Source organism: Eschrichtius robustus, chromosome 4, assembly GCF_028021215.1.
Source record: "Eschrichtius robustus isolate mEscRob2 chromosome 4, mEscRob2.pri, whole genome shotgun sequence".
Lineage (NCBI taxonomy): Eukaryota > Metazoa > Chordata > Mammalia > Artiodactyla > Eschrichtiidae > Eschrichtius > Eschrichtius robustus.
Genome location: NC_090827.1, coordinates 101,909,909 through 101,932,232, shown reverse-complemented (window position 1 = coordinate 101,932,232; position 22,324 = coordinate 101,909,909). Strand labels below are relative to the sequence as shown.

At 37.9% G+C, this 22,324-nt stretch overlaps 1 protein-coding gene across 2 annotated transcripts in view; it reads right to left on the bottom strand.

Moving 5' to 3' along the window:
- PPARGC1A (PPARG coactivator 1 alpha) overlaps positions 1–22,324 on the bottom strand; it is a 293,001-nt gene that overhangs the window by 34,634 nt on the left and 236,043 nt on the right. For both annotated transcript variants that reach the window (XM_068543148.1, XM_068543150.1), the window contains exons 3-5: positions 4,621–4,815; positions 2,048–2,170; positions 958–1,162 (exon numbers count right to left, since the gene is read on the bottom strand). In XM_068543148.1, coding sequence (XP_068399249.1) covers positions 958–1,162; positions 2,048–2,170; positions 4,621–4,815 — 523 coding nt within the window. The remainder of the gene's footprint in view (positions 1–957; positions 1,163–2,047; positions 2,171–4,620; positions 4,816–22,324) is intronic.

Below are 22,324 nucleotides of genomic sequence, written 5' to 3'. Positions count from 1 at the left end.
GAAGGAAGGAAGGAAGGAAGGAAGGAAGAAAGAAAGAAAGAAAGAAAGAAAGAAAGAAAGAAAGAAAGAAAGAAAGAAAGAAAGAAAGAAAGAAAGAAAGAAAGAAAGAAAGAAAGAAAGAGAGAGAGAGAGAGAGAGAGAGAGAGAAGGAAAGAAAGAAAGAAAGAAAGAAAGAAAGAAAGAAAGAAAGAAAGAAAGAAAGAAAGAAAGAAAGAAAGAAAGAAAGAAAGAAAAGAAAGAAAGAAAATGTATCTTTGCTAACAGAGATTTTCCCCAAATCACCCTGATCTGCCTCAGGAGTATCAGCCTTCTAGTAACGTATGGGGACAATAAAAATCACCCCAGATGTTTAGTGCAATATAAGCTTATATTTTTTAAATAGAAAGCAAATTTTTTAAATATCCAGGAATTTCCAAATCCTTATTTACAAAATAAAATTTGTGAGTATACCATGTAGTCTAGAAAAAAGAAGAATGCACATCATAAATGAGAGACTGCGTAAATACTATTTACTGTTTCATAAGGGATAGACAGCAAGCAAATCAACAATGCCTCATTTTTTTTTTCCATTATTGGAAGGGAAAAAATAAAAGCTCTTTCATGAATTGGCTAGCCCGGCTTGCTCAGAGCTTCAGTTGTTTCAGCAATTCAGAGGTTCCTACAAACCTCATCTGATGTTGCAATTCCCTCTGCACCACCGCTGGCTCCCCACCCGGCTAACATTTCAGGTGCCTTCTGGTGACTGTGAATTAGGCTGTATCTCAGCTAAACAGGATATGTTCAACCTGTGTCCAAGGAAGGATTTTTTTTCCCCCAGCTATCATAAAGTGCTGAGTTCTCCTCCAAGAGAGACACCGATGGAACAGAAGCCCGAAGTTTGGGTCTCCTCAGCCCAGTGCAGGCTTGCCCTGCCCTCTGCGCCCTCACCCGCAGCTTGTGTTTGGGTCCACAGCCTACCTTGTAAATGTTGTGACTGAGATTGTGTGTGGGCCTTCTTTTTGGAGGTGCATTTGTCTCTGCTGCTGTTCCGGTTCTCTGTGGGTTTGGTGTGAGGAGGGTCATCATTTGTGGTCAGATACTTGAGAAGCTCCGAGCAGGGACGTCTTTGTGGCTTTTGCTGTTGACAAATGCTCTTCGCTTTATTGCTCCATGAATTCTCGGTCTTAAAAGCAAGGCATAAAGAAAGCTAAAATTGGTGAACTGAACCTTATCAGAATGGATATAGGTTTTCTGAAGAGATGAGATTTTCAATGAATCAATGAAGTGTTCAGTCTAAGTGTACTAGATCTATGAGCTGTGAATAATTGTTTGCAGAACAAGGAAAGAAAATTACATTTAAAATTCCTAAATGACATTTATGCAGCTTTTTATTTCATTTCTCCTACATTTCAATGTTCCTACTCAGCAACATGTAACTAACAAGACCCTACAGCGCCTTTACTGTGAATTAAAAAAAAAAAAAAAAAAAAAGCCGGTTTAAACCTTAATTTGCCACTGATTGCCGGAGCCCAGTATTCACAATTCTCTTAAGTACCCCTTAACGCTCCGTTTTCACTCACAGTGAATGGCAAGACAAACATTGTTTAATACAGCCCGCTAACCGAATTATGTCATTGCCAGCATTCCATGCAATTAATGGCAGAGATAGATCTTTTGTGGTGATTCCATAGCAATCTTTCTCAGGTTAGACAGCTGGTAAAATGGCAATCCAGCATCTTAAAGTCACTCATAGATGATACCAGACTATCAGCAAATTGTATTGTAGCCCACGTTGCTGCGTGTATTAATAAAGTAGGCAAGAAGTAACAGACAGTAGAACTTTCATTTCAATCGTCCAAAGACAAAGCGTTGATGAACTCTTCCTAGTTTAAAATAGGTAGAGTATTGCTTTTGGAAACCCATTTCATAATCTGTTTCACCATTAGGAAGCCGCTGCAGGATTCCAGCTGAATTAACACATAGAAACCTATTGTTTATTTTATAGCTTTAAGCCAAAGTCCCTTGTGACTTCCCCTCCTGTATTAAAAAAAAAACTTTACATTTGTACCTTAACAACTGCAGGGTTTGTTCTGATCCTGTGATTATGGTTTGCATGGTTGTGGGTACTGAGGCCACTGCATTCATTATAACTTAGCTGAGTGTTGGCTGGTGCCAGTAAGAGCTTCTTAAGCTAGAAACATATCAAGGAAGAGAGAAAGCAAGAAACGTTAGGCATCTTCTCAGCATTAGAATAAGCTGTTGAAATTTTAAACTTAAAATTAATTAATTTTAATTACAAAAATGAATTCACTCTAATCATAGCACACCTTAGCACAATAGCACTAAGGAAACATTTTTAAAAAGTAAGAAAAAGGGGCTTCCCTGGTGGCGCAGTGGTTGAGAATCTGCCTGCCGGTACAGGGGACACGGGTTCGAGCCCTGGTCTGGGAAGATCCCACATGCCGCGGAGCAACTGGGACCGTGAGCCACAACTGCTGAGCCTGCGCGTCTGGAGCCTGTGCTCCGCAACAAGAGAGGCCGCGATAGTGAGAGGCCCGCGCACCGCGATGAAGAGTGGTCCCCGCTCGCCGCAACTAGAGAAAGCCCTCACACAGAAACGAAGACCCAACACAGCCATAAATAAATTAATTAATAATTAAATTTTAAAAAAAAAAGTAAGAAAAGTTTGGCATTACACTACAAACTGTGAAAGCTTTACCTTCTCCTACATTTGAGACTTAGTAGTATCTACCTTAATTTTTCTTTTAGATAAAGTAAGCCAGAAGAATCTTCCTAAAAGGATTTCCAAATACCTATGAGGTGAGAGAAGCTGCTTTACTAAATGAAGACTAGGGGATTTGGGGGGGGGGGGGGCTGTACATTTCCCCCTCAATAACCCAAATGAATCAAGGGGCAATAAAGAAAAGATTCTGTGATGTTTTGAATCATGTTTCACAATCAAGTGTAAAACACTACTGATTCAAATAATATTTCAGATAAAAGAGTGGCTTTCACTAAAAAGAATTTTTAAGTAGGTAGAGTCCTGGCCTGTAGATCAAGAGATCTGGGTTCTGGCTTAGGCAAAGCATTTCATCTCTTTTGACCTCTTTCTCTTCATTTGACTTGCTGGCCTTCCAGGACCTCCCTGATGGGATATGTAGTATGACTCTGAGTCAACAGCCCCTCCCAACTGAAACCACTGTGTGGATGAAAATCGTTGGGTATCCATGTAAAGAAATCAGAGTCTAGGGGCTTCCCTGGTGGCGCAGTGGTTAAGAATCTCCCTGCCAATGCAGGGGACACGGGTTCGAGCCCCGGTCCGGGAAGATCCCACATGCCGCAGAGCGGCTAGGCCCGTGAGCCACAACTACTGAGCCTGCGCGTCTGGAGCCTGTGCTCCGCAACGGGAGAGGCCGCGACAGTGAGAGGCCCGCGCACCGCGATGAAGAGTGGCCCCCGCTCGCCGGAACTGGAGAAAGCCCTCGCACAGAAACGAAGACCCAACATAGCCAAAAATAAATTAATTAATTAATTAAAAAAAAAAAAAAAGAAATCAGAGTCTTAGGCAGCAAAGCCAATGACACTGGCACATGGAAAAACTGGGGAATACATATGTTACCATTGCTTATGAGATATTCTCCTCTAAACCAGAAATCTCGAAATGGAAAGGCATATAAGTAGGGTCTCCACAGGTTTACATGGAATGCTTTTAACATATAGAAACTTAGAGACGGGAGAGAAACAACACCTAGATGGCAGGCCAAAGCACACTATTAAAGTTTGCAGGATGGCATTCCATAATTTACATTGCATGCTTTTACATCAGATTTATGGCAAATGACAAATGGCTACCATAGCTGAGAAGGTAAACTGTGTCTTAGAACTAATAAAATCCTGGTCGAGTACTGCACTGAAAAGAAAATTCACTCTTCATTGCCAATAAATCTACTCTTCATTGCCTACCATAAATTTAGGTAACTTAGGTGGCAAATGTGCTATTATTTTCCAGTCTTCGTAAGAATTATGGATCCAAAGCCTTGAAATACTGCATACTCTTTGATCTACCTTCTATTTCTAAAATAATATGCATGAGAATAAAACTACAAATATGTCAATTATACAATTTATGATGGTGAAAAAAAATAGGAAAAAGACTAAATATCCCCACCATAAGGGATTGCTTAATAAATTAGTTCATCTCCAAACAATAAAATACTATGCAACCATTCAAAATTATGCATCTATTTAAAATTCACGAACATGTTCATGATATATCTTAAAACAAGAGATTTCAATAATTTTTGATACTAGAGATTATTTGAAATTACAGGTGAACTTTTTGTCTATTCTTTTTAGTTGTCTACATTTTCTAAGTCTCTAACCATAAACATCAATAATACTAAAAGATACAAAAACCTACAAAAGGTAGTTTTAAAAAACTGCAGTGAGACCACATGAAGACTGTATTATCAACATTTTTCAACACAGAATCACAGAATTTGCAACTCTGAGTGTGCTTGGGGATTATTTTGGCATCAGTCTAAACGAAAAATCCAAACCTTATTGTTACTACATCATACCCACGCAGCGCGTAGCCAGAGGCAACTCCAATTCCTGGTAAACAGTAGGAAGGGTTCTTACTAGAGACGGCTCTTCTGTCTCCTGAGGCGGAGGGGTGCCATCAGGCATGGAGGAAGGACTGGCCTCATTCTCGGTGGTCACATCTCCATCTGTCAGTGCATCAAATGAGGGCAATCCGTCTTCATCCACAGGGAGACTGTCCAGTGTCTCTGTGAGGACTGCTAGCAAGTTTGCCTCATTCTCCTCATCTATCTTCTGTAAAAAACAATAAAACAGAAGAAGTCATGAGTTAGTTCACATTGGGAGATGAGTAATCTATTAATCAGCATAGACTGAATATGTTTACCCAAATGAATACGCGATACATGATATTTGGAACGTCCGTGCCAGAACACAAGATCACGTCTTCCTTAAATTCCAAATCCCTTTTGGTCTGAATCACGCAATCAATTAATACCTTTAGTGTACCAATCTCTGATTGTTGAGCTGTCCAATTTAGCTATTTATTGTGTCGGTGTTAACACCGCTAAATACGATTCTGTCTTGTTCACAGTCATTTTCCGTATATTTATGTCTTGTTTCCTTAACTAAAAGAGAAGATTTAGAGAATCTCAGGGCTTGAGAGCATTTTAATTATCATCTATTTCATCATCAGATATAGTGTTTCAATCTCCTGTACAGCATACCCACCAAAATGTTTAGATAACCCTCTGTTTGAACACCACCACAAACTGAAACTATACCAAGAAAAACTATACACTTCCATGGTTTCAATTATAATCTCATCACTGAACACTCCACAGACACTTATTTCTCTCCCTGACATCTCTCCCAACTTTAGCCATAAATCTATAACTGCCTACTGGACATTTCTACCTGATAAGAGCTCCCTTATCTCAAAATCCAAACTGAGGATCTTTCGTGGAAAAAAACCCAAAAAACCAAAAACAAAACCAAAAAACTTGCTGTTTCTCTTGACTTTCTGGGTTTGGATAACAATTCTTCAGACCCTAAACTCTGGAACCACCTTGAGTTCTCTGTACCTGGCCAGTCACTAAGTAGAGCCTTACTTTGTAACATCTCTTGAATGCATTCATTTCTTGTGACCAGGGGTACTTTCTAGGGCAATGTCGCCTCTAACAGGGGCTCTTGCAAACATGGTTTAACTCATTTTCCCACCTGCCACACTCATTTCCACCAACACATCCTTGGAAAGCTCATCTTCAGTTATTCATTGCACAAATATTTTTGAACACCTACTGTATGTCAGGGCCATGCTAAGTGTTGGAGACACAAGGAGAAACAAGACAAAACTCTGCCCCTCTGAGAACCCACCAGGGGAAGGAAAGAATCTGTAAACAATGTATTATAAAAGAGAATATTCATTTATTTCAGCACTCTGTAAAAAAAACGCAAGATCTTCCAAACTGGAGCTTATACCCCTTGTCTATAGGTCATTGTGCTATATTCTTATGTACGTGGGCAACCAGTGCCAATGCGGGGCATACAGTATAGACAGTCATTGATTACTTGCTGAATAATTCATTGATCTGCATTTTTTTACCTAAAATATATGTTGTGTAGATCACTTTCTTTTCCTTCTTTTAGCACTTCACATTGTCCAATCTGACCTGCTTCATAAGTCATTTTTTTAAGTTCTGTACGCTATGACATTAACAATATCAGCTAAATTATCCCACGCAGATCCTATTACAAAATACACCTAAGCTGCTGACATCTAACGAAGTCAGCAGTGCCACACTTCCTTTCTCTCTAGCACTGAACTCCAGTTAATTGACCTGACAAAATTACAAGAATCACAGAATAAGACAGCTAATCAGAAAATCAAATTGTATTACTAGAGAAATTAGGCAGGCGTTTATCACGTATACATTCTATTTTCACATAAAAATTGCTTTCCCTCCTCACTGATGATTCTCCATCCAGGAGGAAAACTATGAACGTCTTTCTGTTTTGGATTTAAGAAAGCAAGAAGAGCCATAGATACTCATGGTAGACTTTATTTGGCACTTTTAACATTTGTTTCCAGCTCCCTAATGGCCCTGTACTTGACCTTGTGAGTCAAGTGGTTTGGGGCACACAGTGTGGAGTAACAATTCTAGGAGTTTTTAGACTCTAGTGTAGGTGGTAAACCCTAATCAGAAGGTGTGAAAGGGGGCTTCCCTGGTGGCGCAGTGGTTGAGAATCTGCCTGCAGATGTAGGGGACATGGGTTCGAGCCCTGGTCTGGGAAGATCCCACGTGCCGCGGAGCAACTGAGCCCGTGAGCCACAATTACTGAGCCTGCGCATCTGGAGCCTGTGCTCCGCGACAAGAGAGGCCGTGATAGTGAGAGGCCCGCGCACCGTGATGAAGAGTGGCCCCGCTTGCCACAGCTAGAGAAAGCCCTCGCACAGAAACGAAGACCCAACACAGCCATAAATAAATAAAAAAGAAAGAAAGAAAGAAAGAAAAAAGGGCACAAGGAAATATTTAAAAAAAAAAAAAAAAAAGGTGTGAAATGTTAACTTCAAAATTGCACCACTTCCTTCCATAAATTGGTCAATCCTTTAAAATCCAAATTGCTCAATTCAATAACAAGACTTTATTGAGCATCCCCCTCACCCTCAACTCTTCTGGACTCTGTCCATGTAACCTTAATAATAAAGATACTGAAATAATTTGCTCCTATTTTCTGCAGAGGATCATAATCTGGTATCCAAAGATGCCAATCTCTCCCTTTTAATTTTGATTTCGATTCTCCCACGTACCAAAAACCAAATTCAGGTTATTAAACTATTCTGAATAAGTTATATTTAAATGAAATATATATTATTTTAAATCATCTTAAAATAATATATATTTAAATGAAATATATATTATTTTATATCATTTCAAAAGCATCTCAAAAATCTCAAAATCAGATTTACACTAATATAAGTATCCCCATATTGCCTAATAAATATAATCTTTGAAAATGTCTCAAGCACACACATGCATGCTTACACACACACACACACACACACACGCACACACACACACAAGCACACGCACAAGCACTTTCCATAAGTTGGACATTTTTTCCAGGTATCCCAGTTTTCAGAAAGGTTTACTTCACTGAAGTTCAAAAAGAGCTCAGGAAAAATAGTTAAGCATGTTTACCAGTAAATGAGTAATTTTGTTTACTCCAATTTAAATTTTGCCTTTGGCTTCCGAGCAATACTACAAGCCCCTATTTGCTTTCAATCACATAATACAATAGTGTCTTAGTTCTATCCCTAGTGTAAACAAACGACGATAATTCTAATCAAGTCAAAATGACCAAGAACACTTAAATTAACTAGTTTTCTTCAGTTCCTTTAATAAGCCTGGGGAGTGTACACCAAATACAATGGCAGAAATACTGGAGCTTGATAATGTCATAATTAATTTACAAGACTTGATTAAACCACCAACTATTTAAAGTCTCCTCTCTCCTGAAACCACCATGGGAGGGGAGGGTTTGTGGAATGGAAGACTGGCATTGTATGGGGGGAAGGGGGGAGGGGGAGGGGGGAGGGGGAAGGGGATGGAGGAGGGGCAGGCTGGTCTTAAATCAGTATGGAACAGTGGGACTGTAATCATTATTTACAGGCAGTGTCTATTAGAAATAATTATTAAACCTTTTTATTATCATCCTTGTATATGTGTGACTCAGAGAGGTGCCCCAAGACCATTTGTTTTAATAAAGTTATTCTTGAATTAAGGTAGACACGAATGCTATGATTTCAAAATCTCTGTTTTCTTCCGTCATAGCAGACTGGGAAGAAAGTTTGATGACACTTCTGTGTTGAAGCTCAACAGATATTCGTACATGTAAAGTTGAGTGGACACTGTCCCTCATTCTGACAATTTCAATTAATTTGGCATGAGTTTCAACAATCGAACACCCCAGAGAAGGCAACGCATGTGACCAAAAGAACTCAAACAATTAATGTCACTTTCCATTATTGCTTCGGTCCCAATTTACAGAGCAAATAAATGAAAGTCGCTGCAGACAAAGCCCACTGGCCTACTAACACATGTCTGTTCACAGGGCAGGGAAATACATGAGTCAGGAAAAATGCCATTGCAAGATAACCTTTCCAAGACTCGGCTCTGATACTGCTTTCTAATTGTTCAAAATTACTGTTTTTATAAAAATATACTAATTAGCTCCATGTAAGTTAGGAAAAGAAAAGCAGAGCGGTGAAAAAGAGAGAGCAGATCACCAACTGGGTGCTGATCTACAGCTACACAAATAGCTCAGTCTCCTCTGGGGGCAGAAAGGCAGAAGTAAGGTTGGGAAGCAGACAAGGAACATTTCCATGTGGAACTCTGTGGCTATCAAGCCCCATTTCCCACGATGGGTTTCAACCTTGGCCTCTCCTTACATAAAGGAAGTCCGCAGCTATTCTTCTGACCTAAATAAAGGTCCTTGTGACTGTAACACTTCAATCTCTAAGGGCTCTCCAGGAATAAAGAAGGCATAGCAACAAAAACTCACTCAAGGTGTAAAGAATTTCCAGTGACAGATACACATACATGTATACTAACAAACCACAATTCAGAATGTGCAACAAATCAGAAGCCATATCGTGTCCTTAATAAACGATAGTTCAGAACAGTCAATAAAACCAGAAGATTCATTACCTCTCTTTGGAACTGTCGGGTCCCTATATGAATTGCACTGTGATATAATTCAAAAGGTACAGTTGAAGGAAGGTAGATTCTGCCCCTTCACACACCCCAAGTCACCTCAAGATTGAAATTTGGGATCCAGTGTATAATATCTGGGTCTTGTTCCTTTGTGAGCAGTTGGCAAAAGGATCTTCCAACCAGTTACACATGGTGAGGTAGACAATGCATTCAACTCACCCAAATGCACACAGAGTGAATAAATCCACTAAATTAAGGAGGAGGTGAGGGACTCTGAGGTGCTGACGCCTGAAGGGAGAAACACAGAGTGCAAAACTGCATGAGGTATCCCAAAGATTTTTAATGCAGACTATTCTGGAAGGACCATGCCCTGCTTATGATAGTAATTTTTCCCACATCTTGTAGAATTGCAATTATACTCTGCATCCCCAGATTCTTACACTCGCTTGATCTCTGTTTGATAAAAATAGTTTAATAGCCATTTAATCACAGCTTCATTATCTTAGCTCTCTTAATGCGAATTAGGCCAGGAGAATTCTTGCTTCCTCATTAGTCAAATCATCAATAAGAAGGAAACAGTGGGGTCTTCTTATCATTCATTAATCAGTTTCAATACCTTAGGGGCTGTTTACTCCGAGATCAATCTGTGTGAGAGGTCACTTAACCTCTCTGAGCCTCTATTTTTTTACTATGTAAAATTTCGAGTTGTTATCTGCCGAATTCCTATTACAGAATTTTTCTGCACTCATGAGTAATAAGGAGGAAAAAAAAGAGTTGATAAAGGCCTGAGAATTCTTAAAGAAGGTGCTCAATAAACATCTCCTGTGTATATGCCCATCATCTTGATTACCTGTATTTGAACTTCATTCTTTGAGCACGTTCTACCGCCGACTCTTAGCACTGGGCCAGCTTCCTCCCAAATTCCCAGCATGCCTTGGGCTTCCTTCTTGCCCCATCCTGCTGATTTGGAAGCAGCTAATGAAGACAAAATTAACTCCTACCTTAAGTGAGGCCTAATTAAGAAGGGAATTCTGCTAGAGTAACATCTGGTAATGTATTCTGAAGCCAAATATAAATGACATTTTTGGATTATCCACTATATTGGATCATTTGTTCCAATAGACCCCACCAGGAGTTGAAATAAATAAATAAGAAAGTGAATTTTATGATAGATTCAGGGGCTCAAATAAGGAATACAATTGATCATAGGCGTCCCTTTCCTGAATCACCATATATAAAATGCTGTACCACTGTTTCATGCACGAAAAGGCAAAAAACGTTTGCATGTATCAAGGTTGGTTTTGATGTATAAAGTTTGATTCAAGATTTGCAAGAAGCTGAATTCAAAATAAAGAAAACATTTTTCTTCTGAAGTGAAATAAAAAATAACAATTCAGATTAAACCCCTGAAATAGAATTTGAGGTTTTTAGTTTTTTTAAAAACCATTTTAATGAGGACAGATAACACTTCACTAATTGTTTATTGCACATGTCTGCTCTGAGTAGTCTGAGTCTTTGCTGAAGAGGTTGTTAAATATTTTGAATACTATTTTCAAACAATTCTTTTTCCTTCTTTCTTCTCTTTCTCTCCTTTAATGCTCAACAATCCACTGTGGTTTTTCTTGTTTTGCTTACACCCAGGCATGGGTAACAACAGCATGTCTGTCCACCTTCTCACACTCCAAATCGGGCAGAATCCCCACATGGCACTTCTTATAGGTTGCTAACTCTTACCCCATTCCATAGGAAGAGTCTCTAAAACACTCCACTAACTTTTTGCTTAGCATATGGAATAAAGGGCTTTGAAACTGGGATGGTCACTTGAAGGCAGAAAAAAAAAACCAACTTAAGAAATCTCAAGCATATATGTCCAGCAGAAAAATAATCAAGACAATAAAGACCACCTTACATCATATCACACATTTCTTATAAAAAATACTTTTTCATCTATTCATTTCTTACAAATACCCCAAAAGTTAGCTTATCCCTCTATTTTATTCCCAGGAGAGATACAATGAGTACATTAGGTGCCACTGTATTTGCCCTGTCAGATGCCAGAGTTGCTGGTTGTACGATATAGTGGTTAACAGGAAGAAACAAATTTAAATTTCACTGTCTAGGCAACTCCCCATGAAACTATAGGCTACTTAAAATATCGTGTACATAAATGTGTCTACACACACCACACCCCTCAACACATACAAGTCTGCATTTCAAGGACATATTTGAAACAGAATCTATGTATATGTGCATCTCAGTCTCTTGAGTGTATTCTACATATTCAATTGTCATTGACTGTGTAAGTGTATAATCAGTGCATGTATTCTTCCTCCCAGTTATCCACTCTAACTGAAGAAAGCAATGAACAAAAACTGAAGATAACTCCTGCAAAAATAAAATAAAATAAGGATCAAGCGGAAATAAATACAAGCAAAACTGAAGGATTCCCTCCATAGATATATTTACCTGTGGGAGTCCATTTAATTCCTGTTAATACTTACGCTCCTATTTAAGCAGGCATAAAATTTAGGTTCACATCTGCACTTAGGCTCTATACTAACTTATTAGCTTACATCACACACTCATGAGTTAATAAGCATGTCCTGAACATATGGAGTTCATTATTCTGAAGAGGTCACATGAGCCAAAAGTGTAAATACGGAAGTTCAAGAGAAAGGCCTAAGAAAATCCTGGTTGATGCACTCAAAATGAGCTAGTTAAGGGGTGGGCGGGGGAGATGTTTCATGTCTATTCCTCACACTATATAGAGGAAGCAACTGGGTTGTGTCATCAAACAGGAGGCTTAATAGACCTGAAAAGAGCCAGTAAGGCATTCCATTTGTCCTCAAGTTTAAACCAAGAGAGAAACTGGGCAGGTTATAAGAACACCAGACTGGAAGTCAAGAGAATGGATCCTAGTCCCATTTGGACCACCAGCTATCTGTATGGCTTAAGTCAAACAACTCAATTCCGGCTGCCCCGCACATGCTAGAATGGTCATTCTATAGGCTCCCAACTGGCTTCCTGTTTTCACCCTTGCCACTTGCCACCCCATCCCAATAGTCCATTTAGTCCATCCCAACAGTCCATCTCAATAGTCCATTCTCAACCCAGAAGACAGTGGTCCTGATAAACCTTGAGTCTTATCTTGCCTCAATTTTGACCACGCCCTCCATGGCTTCCCATGTCTCTAAGAGTAAGAGTCAAAGTTCTAAGAGTGACCTACCAGCCTAGGATCACCATATAATTTATCATCCAAGCCAGAACACTTTTGAGAGTGACTGGGAATAATCAACAATCAACCACTGGGGGCTTAACCCAGACTACTGCAGGCTAACTGAGATGCATTGTTGGTTGCCCTATATTAGACCTATAGCCTCTGATGCTCTCAACACCCCCATTTATCAGGCTGAATCCTTTCCAAACACTCTGAGCTCCTTACTAGATCACGAAAATGCCAGGCATTCCTCTGCCCCAAGGCTCTGCACCTGCTGTTTCCCCTTTCTAGAAGGCGCTTCTGCCAGAAGGCCACATGGCTTGCCCCCTTTATCCCCTTATTTACTCAGATGCTACCTTCTCAGTGAGACCCTCCTAACTACTCCAAACACAGTCTATCCACCTTCCTGGTTTATTTTTCCCTTTGAAACTTACTGCTTAACTGAAACTTAACTCAGTATATATTTTAATGACAATTGTTCATGGCCTGTGTAAAATAGAAGCCCTGCAAGGTCCATCTGATCGCTGGTTAAAACATGTGACATATAGTAGAAGCTTAATTAAAATGAATCAGTAATAACTAAAAAGTCTAACCAGTTCTAAGAATATAATGTGACTTTTCATCCTTTTGTTATTGCCACTGTTGTATCCTCTGTAATTCCCACCTCTTCTCACCCTCAGCAGATCTGTCTTGATAATACTGTTTATCTTAGGCTCTGATTTAGAATAGCTTCCATTCATTTCTCATGCATTTTTTGTAAATCCATCTTTTGTAAAGGAAGGGTTTGGGATGGGTCTTGTAAATGTAGAGATTTACTCTCACCAATTCTGGTGTTTGGAAAGATACTGGAATGCATTATTAAGCAATTAATTCGCAAATATCTCAAAAGAGCCAAGAGAAAAATCATGCCAGACCAACTAACTATCTGTCCATGCAGGAGCATCAGGTTCACTAATCAAGAGAAAACAATTGACATAATCTACCTGGATTAGAGTGAGCTTTTTTATTTCATACCTTATAACATACTCGTCTACAAGCTGGGAATATATATTACTCTTAGCCAGAGGGTTTTTCAAACTGTGTTCCATGGAACCTTGGACATCAGTACAGTTACTACAAGGATTGATTGTAAATATTTTAGTATATAATATATTTTATATAATTGAATTCATATACAAATATAAATAATTTGCTTTTAGAAAGCAAAATGTACATTTAATTGTGTTATGTATCTTATCATAAACACAGTGGAGATCACCACTGCCTTAACCTGCCGAGTTGAATCATTTGGTGTTGGTCACAAGATTTAAAAATATCTTGAGATGTGCACATGAGCAGTTTAAAACCTGAAGCCATTTACAAATACTCCTTTCTACGAAGCAGCGTTTTCTCCATCCTCTTCAATCAAAACAAAGTACAAAGTAATCAGTTGCTAAGATTGCTATAACATACCAATCATTATCTTATAACCCAACTTCACTTTTTTATGTTCATTTAAATAGTATCAAAAATATTATGACATATAAATGTTATTTTGATTTAAAAAATAGTAAACAGCAGCTGACCTTTACTGAGGGCTTCTCATGTGCATGGTGCTGAGTTAATTTCTTTATGCATATTATTTCATTTAAACCACCATTAACCCTAGTAGTAGCCCCAAACTCATGTGGCTAATAAGCAGAGTTGGATATCAAAACAGATACTTCTGATAAAAACTTGTTCTCCCTCCCTTTCTTTATATGTTGGGATTTTACGGAAGAAATTATTAGAACAAAAATGAAAGTGGGCATGGGCTAGTCTAATCTATATTCACATTTGGGGGGTACAAAATCAGTTGGAAAGACATGTCAGTTCATTATCAACAGGTAGGGACTAAGGTGAAGAAATATAGTTACATCCCATGAAGCAGAGTTGGCCTTCCATGTAGAAAGAGGCGGTTTCTCTGAGATTGCTTCTTACTATCTACAGCTGGCCCAGTGTTACTGCCTATCTTTAGTCCTACTGGGTGTGATTTTCTCTTCGATTAGAATGATCTCCCCTTTCCCCTTCATTTTTTTTCATATCTCTGACTCTCACCTCAAAGCCCATTATATATAAGTGGTCCTTCTTTAATGAAAAGTTTTTCAACAAATCCAACCCATACTGGTATCTTCAAGACTTTATAATAGTAACCTGGATCCCTGGTTAGGAATACAGATTTCTGGATCCCACCACATACCACCAAATCAAAATATCTAGATCAGTGTTTCTCAGCTTTGGCACAATTGACATTTTGGATCAGATCATTCTTTGTTCTAGGGGGCTCCCCTGTGCCCTGTAGGTTGTTTCACAGCTTCCCTGACCACTACCTATTTAGATGCCTATAGCACCTCTCCAATTGTGACAACCAAAATTGTCTCCAGATATTGCCAAATATTTGCCAGGAGGCAAAACTTCCCCCATTTGAGAACAATTTCCCTAGAGAAACAGTCCAGGATTCTGTAGTTTTGATAAGCACACCAAGTGATTCTGATAATCATGCAAGTTTGGTAAGTTGCTATTTTGTGCCTGTTGAGAAATGTATAAATCAAGTTAGAATATACGATTCCACGTATGCTAGATTGATCTCTTCTCACACATGCAATTCTAGTAGTGCCTAATAGTTATTAATAACATTTTTAATTTATTCTATGTGAATGCTAATTTCTAATATCTTACATTAATGTGCCTAGGTGCTTTACAGCCTTACTCCCCTAATTTCTTTTGGATTAGTTCTACGGCATTTTACTCTTTTTATTACCAATCACTCTCCTCTTTCTTCAGCATTTTCTGACCATCATCATTATCGTAAAGTTCATTTTCGTTTTGTAGCCTATTTGATTACATAGGTTAGATGCCAAATGATTCTTGAGGATTTTCTTCTATATACTTTCACAGAGTTCTTAAATATTTCTAGACTTCTTAAGATTTTTTTAAAGATCAAAAGCACATAAAAGCCTTGTAAGATTTTCATGTTCTTATGAAAGAGGCAGTGAGGCAAAATATAGATTCTGAAGTTAGATTGCCTGAGTTGGGATCCTGAATTCATCCTTACAAGGTATGTAACCTTCAGCAAGTTACTTAACCTCTCCGTGTCTCAGATTTCATGTCTGAGAAGTGCGTTATAATAATGACTTACAGGGACTTCCCTGGTGGCGCAGTGGTTAAGATTCTGCACCCCCAATTCAGGGGGCCCGGGTTCAATCCCTGGTCAGGGAACTAAATCCCACATGTATGCTGCAACTAAGAGTTCGCATGCCACAACTAAGGAGCCACCTAGCACAACCAAATAAATAAATATTTAAAAAAAATTTTTTAATTAAAAAAATAAATAAAACTCTGGGCTTAATTTAAAAGAAAAATAATAAGACTTACGTTGTAGGGTTATTTTGAGACTCAGTTGTGCTAATCCATGCATATCATGTAGAACAGTGCCTGATATATAGTAACGACTTATGTTTGCTATTATTAATATTATCATTATTATTGTCCTCATGCACTAGATTGAGTTCAAAATAACTGAGACCAAATACAAATTTGTTGAAAAAATAATATGAAGGAACACAGAGTAGACTTTGAGGTAGGGATAGAGTATAAACAAATGAAGGGAAACGGAAAGAACATTCTACTCAATAAAATGACACAATATAGAGATTAGAAATGTGGCATCAAAATTATTAAATACACGAATGCTCAGAAATCCTTACAATTTGTATAAAGGTCATTGCCTACTTGTTACTTGTTAAGGCTGATATGTCCGAGTTAACAGGCATGGTTTGACATAATCCCTGGTTGCTTGCGTGTTTATTACATGAAGTGATCACCTGAAATCCATTTCAAGCTGAACTTTGATATCTACACTTGACATACACTCGTGCACACACAGGCATAAATACCATATTTATGTGCATGTTTATAAATGTATGTTTTTATTACTTACACATATTTATTGAGTGACTACTACATGTTATAATCGTTTTTCTAGAAACTTACATTTTAGTTTGGTAGAGAGAAGATGGCAGACCTTCCAAAGATTAGACTAATATATACAGATATGTATAAATATATATATACATATATAATATATAAATAATATAGAGTATATATACATATTACACAGAGAGAGTACATATATAGAGAGAGAGAATATATTTGGTTCATTTATATATATACATATATGTAATATATACATACATAGAGAGAGAGAAGGAGACAAAATATTTGGAGTATATAGATAGACAAAGAATGGAATATATGTGTGTGTGTGTGTATATTTATAGTGTAAATGCATATATATACCGTATTGTGTGTGTGTGTGTGTGTGTGTGTATGAGAGAGAGAGAGAGAGAGAGAGAAAGCATTTGAAGTAGCAAGCCATAATACCTGAGAAAGAAATATTCTAGGCAAAGGACAGAGTAAGTACAAAGGTCCTGAGGTACAAACTTGCAGTGAGTAAGATATTAATTTTTCCACGGTTTACATATTGGCAGAAGGGTGAGGGAGGTAATATTGAAAATATTTAACAAACATTCCACAAGAGCATTGATCAATCAGAACAGCAGCACTAGGGCTTCAGAGAGGACGCTTACTCTAAATGACTCATAAAGTTTTACTTTTTTAAATTAGCAGATTATACTAACCCTGGGCATAAGCAATGTTTTTTAGATTGACTCTGTAAGAAACATTTGTAATAATTTTCCATTACAACTAATAAATTCTCTCTAAGATAGTACATTTTCTGCCCCAAAGAAGTGCTTAGAAGGCACCATTACAGAGGCCAATGCAAAGCTATTTGTTCCTAAAGACTTAGCACCACGAGCTATGTGTGCAAAACGTGCAGCTGCAGATGCCTGGCACCTGGATCCAGATGGTATATTAAGGCTGGGGACGCCAAGATGCAGGTGATGTCAAATGATCTGATTACTGCAGTATTCTGGCAATAGCATTAAAATGAGAGAAAACTGTCTCAAGGTAGTTAGAAGCTAATCAGAGGCAAGGCTGTCCTCTCTATGGGGCCATCTAGGGTGAAGGAAATCAAAGTGTACATCCTGATAATCCTCTGTGCCACTCCTGGCCTGTCCCCAAGAGAATAGGAGCCATTTAGATCCTGGGATTGGACCTTGGACTCCTTGAGCACCTTTCATTTTCCATTAAATTGTTCCTGCACAGAGTAGTGAGTTGTCAATAAATACTTGCCAAATAAATACAATATGAGAAGTTCATCTTTTCAATGACTTTGTAGGTACGTATTTCACATAGGTTTGGGTTTCCAAAGCATCTGAGTAAGTCTGCAATCTCCTAGGATTTAGAGATTGAGCTTCTCTTAATGCCAGACTGAGTGCAACCCTCCTGAAAAATCTTTAAATACTTTATACTGAATTCCGTCTGGATACAGAATCATTCATGATGGTCAGTGATTTATATGCATACCCAGTTAGCACACACAGCAGTGTAGCCTAGGACATCCAGTTAGACAAAGTGGCTAATAACACCAAAGGTAACGTATTCAAAAGTGGCCTTGTAAACTGTATTTTTTAAAGTGTATGTGCCTTTAACAACATGGGAAATGACAAGAGAAGTACAAACCAAACTGGATGAAAATTAGAGAGTTACAGAAAGGAGAAAACAAGCCTCTTATAATGATAGAACATAGTAACAGAAATACCAAACAGTAAGAGCTAAAAGGGTCAACTCATCCAGCCACATGATTTTGGAGATTAGACGACTGACCCCCAGAGGGTTAAACAGACTTTCTCAAGGCCAATTAGTAACTGATCTAAATCTATACTTGTTTGTGGCCTACGGTTTCCTTATTTTTTCTACTATACTATGTTGTTTCCCAGGAGAATTAAAGGAAATAATAGCAAAGAATCTTTCTCATGCACTTGCCACTTTATTCTTTAGGCCTCAACATTGTTTAAAATATTGTAAATGGCAGTGTGTACATGTCAATCCCAAACTCCCTAACTATCCCTCCCCTCCCCACCCTTCCCCCCCTGGTAACCATAAGTTCCTTCTCTGAGTCTGTGAGTCTGTTTCTGTTTTGTAAATGAGTTCATTTGTATCCTTTCTTTTTAGATTCCACATGTAAGGGATATCATACATATTTCTCTTTCTCTGTAAACACTGCTATATTTAAGATGGATAACCAACAAGGACCTACTGTATAGCACAGGCAACTCTGCTCAATGTTATGTGGCAGCCTGGATGGGAGAGGAGTTTGGGGGAGAATGGATATGTGTATATGTATGGCTGAGTTGCTTCGCTGTGCACCTGAAACTATCACAACATTGTTAATCAGCTATACCCCAGTATAAAATAGAAAGTTTAAAAAAATAAAAATAAAATATCGTAAATGGAAAGTTCCCGTTTCAGTCCTCTATAGAAATGCTGGACTACAATTAAGTTCTATGTCTGTGCTTTTCAATAGACCATAAGCTTCTTGGGAATAGGAATCATGATGTGCATGTCAAACTGAGTGTCAAAAAATGTTAACAAATATTTATTGAGTATCTACTAATGTGCCAGGCATTCTTGACAGCAGGAATATGAACAAAATAATTAAAAATGAACAAAGTAATTAAATGTCCCTGCCCTCACAGAGCTTATTCTAGCAATGGAAGACAGATGATTAACAAAATAAATTACTGTAAATGAAGTAAACAATTGTGAGGAATAAATGACTAGATAAAATAATAAGAATTCCACTTTTATTCAAGAAAAGCCAAATATTTTTAAAAATCAGATTTACTTACAAAACAGGGCATGACTTTTCCTTAGAAAATATTTCATACTGGGATAACATAGAGACACTTAAACTATTGAAAATATAATTCTTAGTACAAAAACTTGACTCAAAGAAAAGTTTCCTGCTGTCTTTCACAGAAAGTAAAAGGTATCTGTGAGTCTCAACTTTGGCTACATATTAGAATCACATGAGCATTTTAAAAAATATTTATGCTTGACACCCCCCTATCCCCACCCCCAGAACAACTAAATCAGTATCTTTGGAAGTAGGAGTTAGTATTTTTATAAAGCTCCTCTGGCAGGATTTGGAAGCCAGGACTTAATGGTAGAGTCTTTGAGGGAAGGTGAAAATACTTGCTATGATCTATATTTCATGGGCTTTTCCATCAGTGCAGGCCAGTGTCCCACAGTGAGTCGCCCTGAATTCTCACATGTTCCACAGACTGTGGATGCTTCACCTTCATCCAGCGCACATCAAATCTGGCCCCTTTGCTAGGTGAGGCTTTCTTTCCTGGGTCCTGTTCTCATTTCAATTTCCCACTCAGACTAGGAGCTCAGAGTTTGACCTTTGAATCCCTGGGTTAGTTCTGTCAGTATCTCTCTCCAGCACTGGATCCTTCTTTAGTGCTCGTAAGTCCATCAAATAGATCTTTTTGGCATATGGCAGGGACAACCACCAGCCAAGAGCCTCATTGCTATGACTGCTGCCATCATACTGGATCCCTTCTTTAAAAAACAAATCATCACAGATCACGTTAGAGTGGCCTCTGGCTATAGGCTGGGCAGGCGATGAAAGCTTGGGTTTCAAGTAAAAAGATGTCCAGGAGAACACACACAGTGACATGCTACATCCATGAAAATGATGATGCAGATGTATATCATTAAGATGAAATGTACCCATTAAATACTATTAAATCAATAAAGAAATTTAGCAAATAGCACTTGTTCAGCCCATGATCTATGCATGTATATGGGGGAAACATCTGAAAGAATAAACACCAAAAATTACAAGGAAGTGAGACTTCAGATGACTTTAGTTCAATTTGTCTTTTCTCTAATCGTTCTGTAATGATCACTTTTGTATTTATAAAATAAAAACATAAAAACAAAAAGCATGTGTAGTAATGTGATAAAAGGGACAAGAGAAAAAGCTTAAGTGTGATTAAAGAGTTAATCCAGATCAGTCCAAGTCTACTCAACTTTTCGGCTCTGGCTTAGAATCTGCCTTCCTTGGACCTTAATTTTCTCAACTGTAAAATGGCAACTGAAATATGCCCTGATTATTCCTGAAGTTTACTGGAAGTGGAAACATTGTAATACCTACGTGTTTTGAGAAAGAGTTGAGAAGCAAGACACAAAAATGTAGTGCTAAAGGTACATGCATGTCAGATAAAATCATTCAAACACTATTTACTGAATTTGCAATATACTTCCATAGTTGAATACTTTATTTAAATTTAGTTCTTCCTCACAACACCCCACAATATCAAGCAGACTATAGCAACCTGTATAAGAACAATGACAGAATTGGCTGAACCAGGACAAAAATATCATTAAAAAAAATAAAGTACCACTGAGTCATAGGCAATATAAACAGGGGGTATATAGGAAAAGAAAAGGTTATTGTGTTGGAAGACTCTATAGCAAAGCCATGGAAGGGGATTGAGAAACGACTCTGACACCCTTGTTGCCCCAGCTGACATCAATGGTTGTAGACAGACTTTCCAGGTATGTTTGTTGGGATGATGTCAGCCTGCTGTAATCTGTTCAGGGGTGAAAGATCTGATGTTATCAGCTAAGGGTGGCCCTGGAGTAAATCCTTTCACCTCTGGGCACAATATGAAAACATACGGCTTTAGCAATTGACAGCAAAATAGTTCTGAGCCATCACAGCATCAATTGCTGCTCACTTTGTCCCTGGCAGAGCATTCAGTAGTTCAATATTCCTGAAACATTAACCCAAGGTCCCTCATTTTGCTTCTGTTCCTATTGATATCATGTCCACTGTGAATACTTTTAAAGTAATAGTCAAAATCTTATGAGATTTGGCCTAAGAAGAATAGGGTTCAAGTTCTGATTCTGTCACAGACTAGCCTATATCCTTAGAGAAGGCATTTGGGCCCTGTGACCCCAGTTCTATCAACTGTATATAGAGGTAGCTGCTTCACAACATTGAGGCAAGGATTAAATGAGATATTGGACAAAAGAGTACCATAAAACACTATGTAACTATTTCCTACTATTTCTCTAGTGATGTTCCTTTTAAAAACTCATTTCAAAATGTTACCCTGTCAATAAAAGAGCAAAACTTAGGAGAATATCCTAAGAAACCCTAGGTAATAAGAACTTAATCTATTACCTAAGATGAGCCATTTCACAATCTTTACCCCTGATTAAATAGCCTTTCTACTTATACAATAAATTGGGTTTAGTAACTGATAAAACCTTATAGATATTGCCTTCAATTTGGAATAGCTGAACTAGGACAAAAGTATCATTTAAAAAAATCAAATACAATTGAGTCGAAGGAAATATAAACAGCAGATATAGGAAAAGAAAAGGTTATGGTGTTTGAAGATGATAATGGGACGAAATAATTGATTCATCTTATCTAAAAATAAGACTAGGTAAAATAGAGTCTTCAGTAAATATAGCAGGTATTGCACTTTCATTTTTATATCTTTAAAAAATGGGAAAAAGCCTCAATACATATTTAAGCATTTTGAAGTCCACAGCCATGTTTTATGTGGCTTTATTCATTCATTCCTCCTTTTATTCATTTGTATATTTAGAAAATACTTTTTGAATGGCAAGTGTCTAAGACACACAGCCATGGCTCTAACAGACACCGTCCCTGTTCTCATGATGTTTACAGCATCCCAGCTGCTCAGCAGTCATTGGTGTAGAATCTAACATAATTATTTAAACAAAAAATGAAGGAAAAATAGACTAAAAAATGAAAAGATGGAGAAAAAGAAAACTGAAAATCAAAGAACAGGAAATTAGAAGGAGAATGGAATAATTCATAATTTTATCATCACTTTTAGTTAGAAATGAAATACTCTTTTCATATTATACTCTTTGTTTAGGCTGTGGGCTTCAGAAA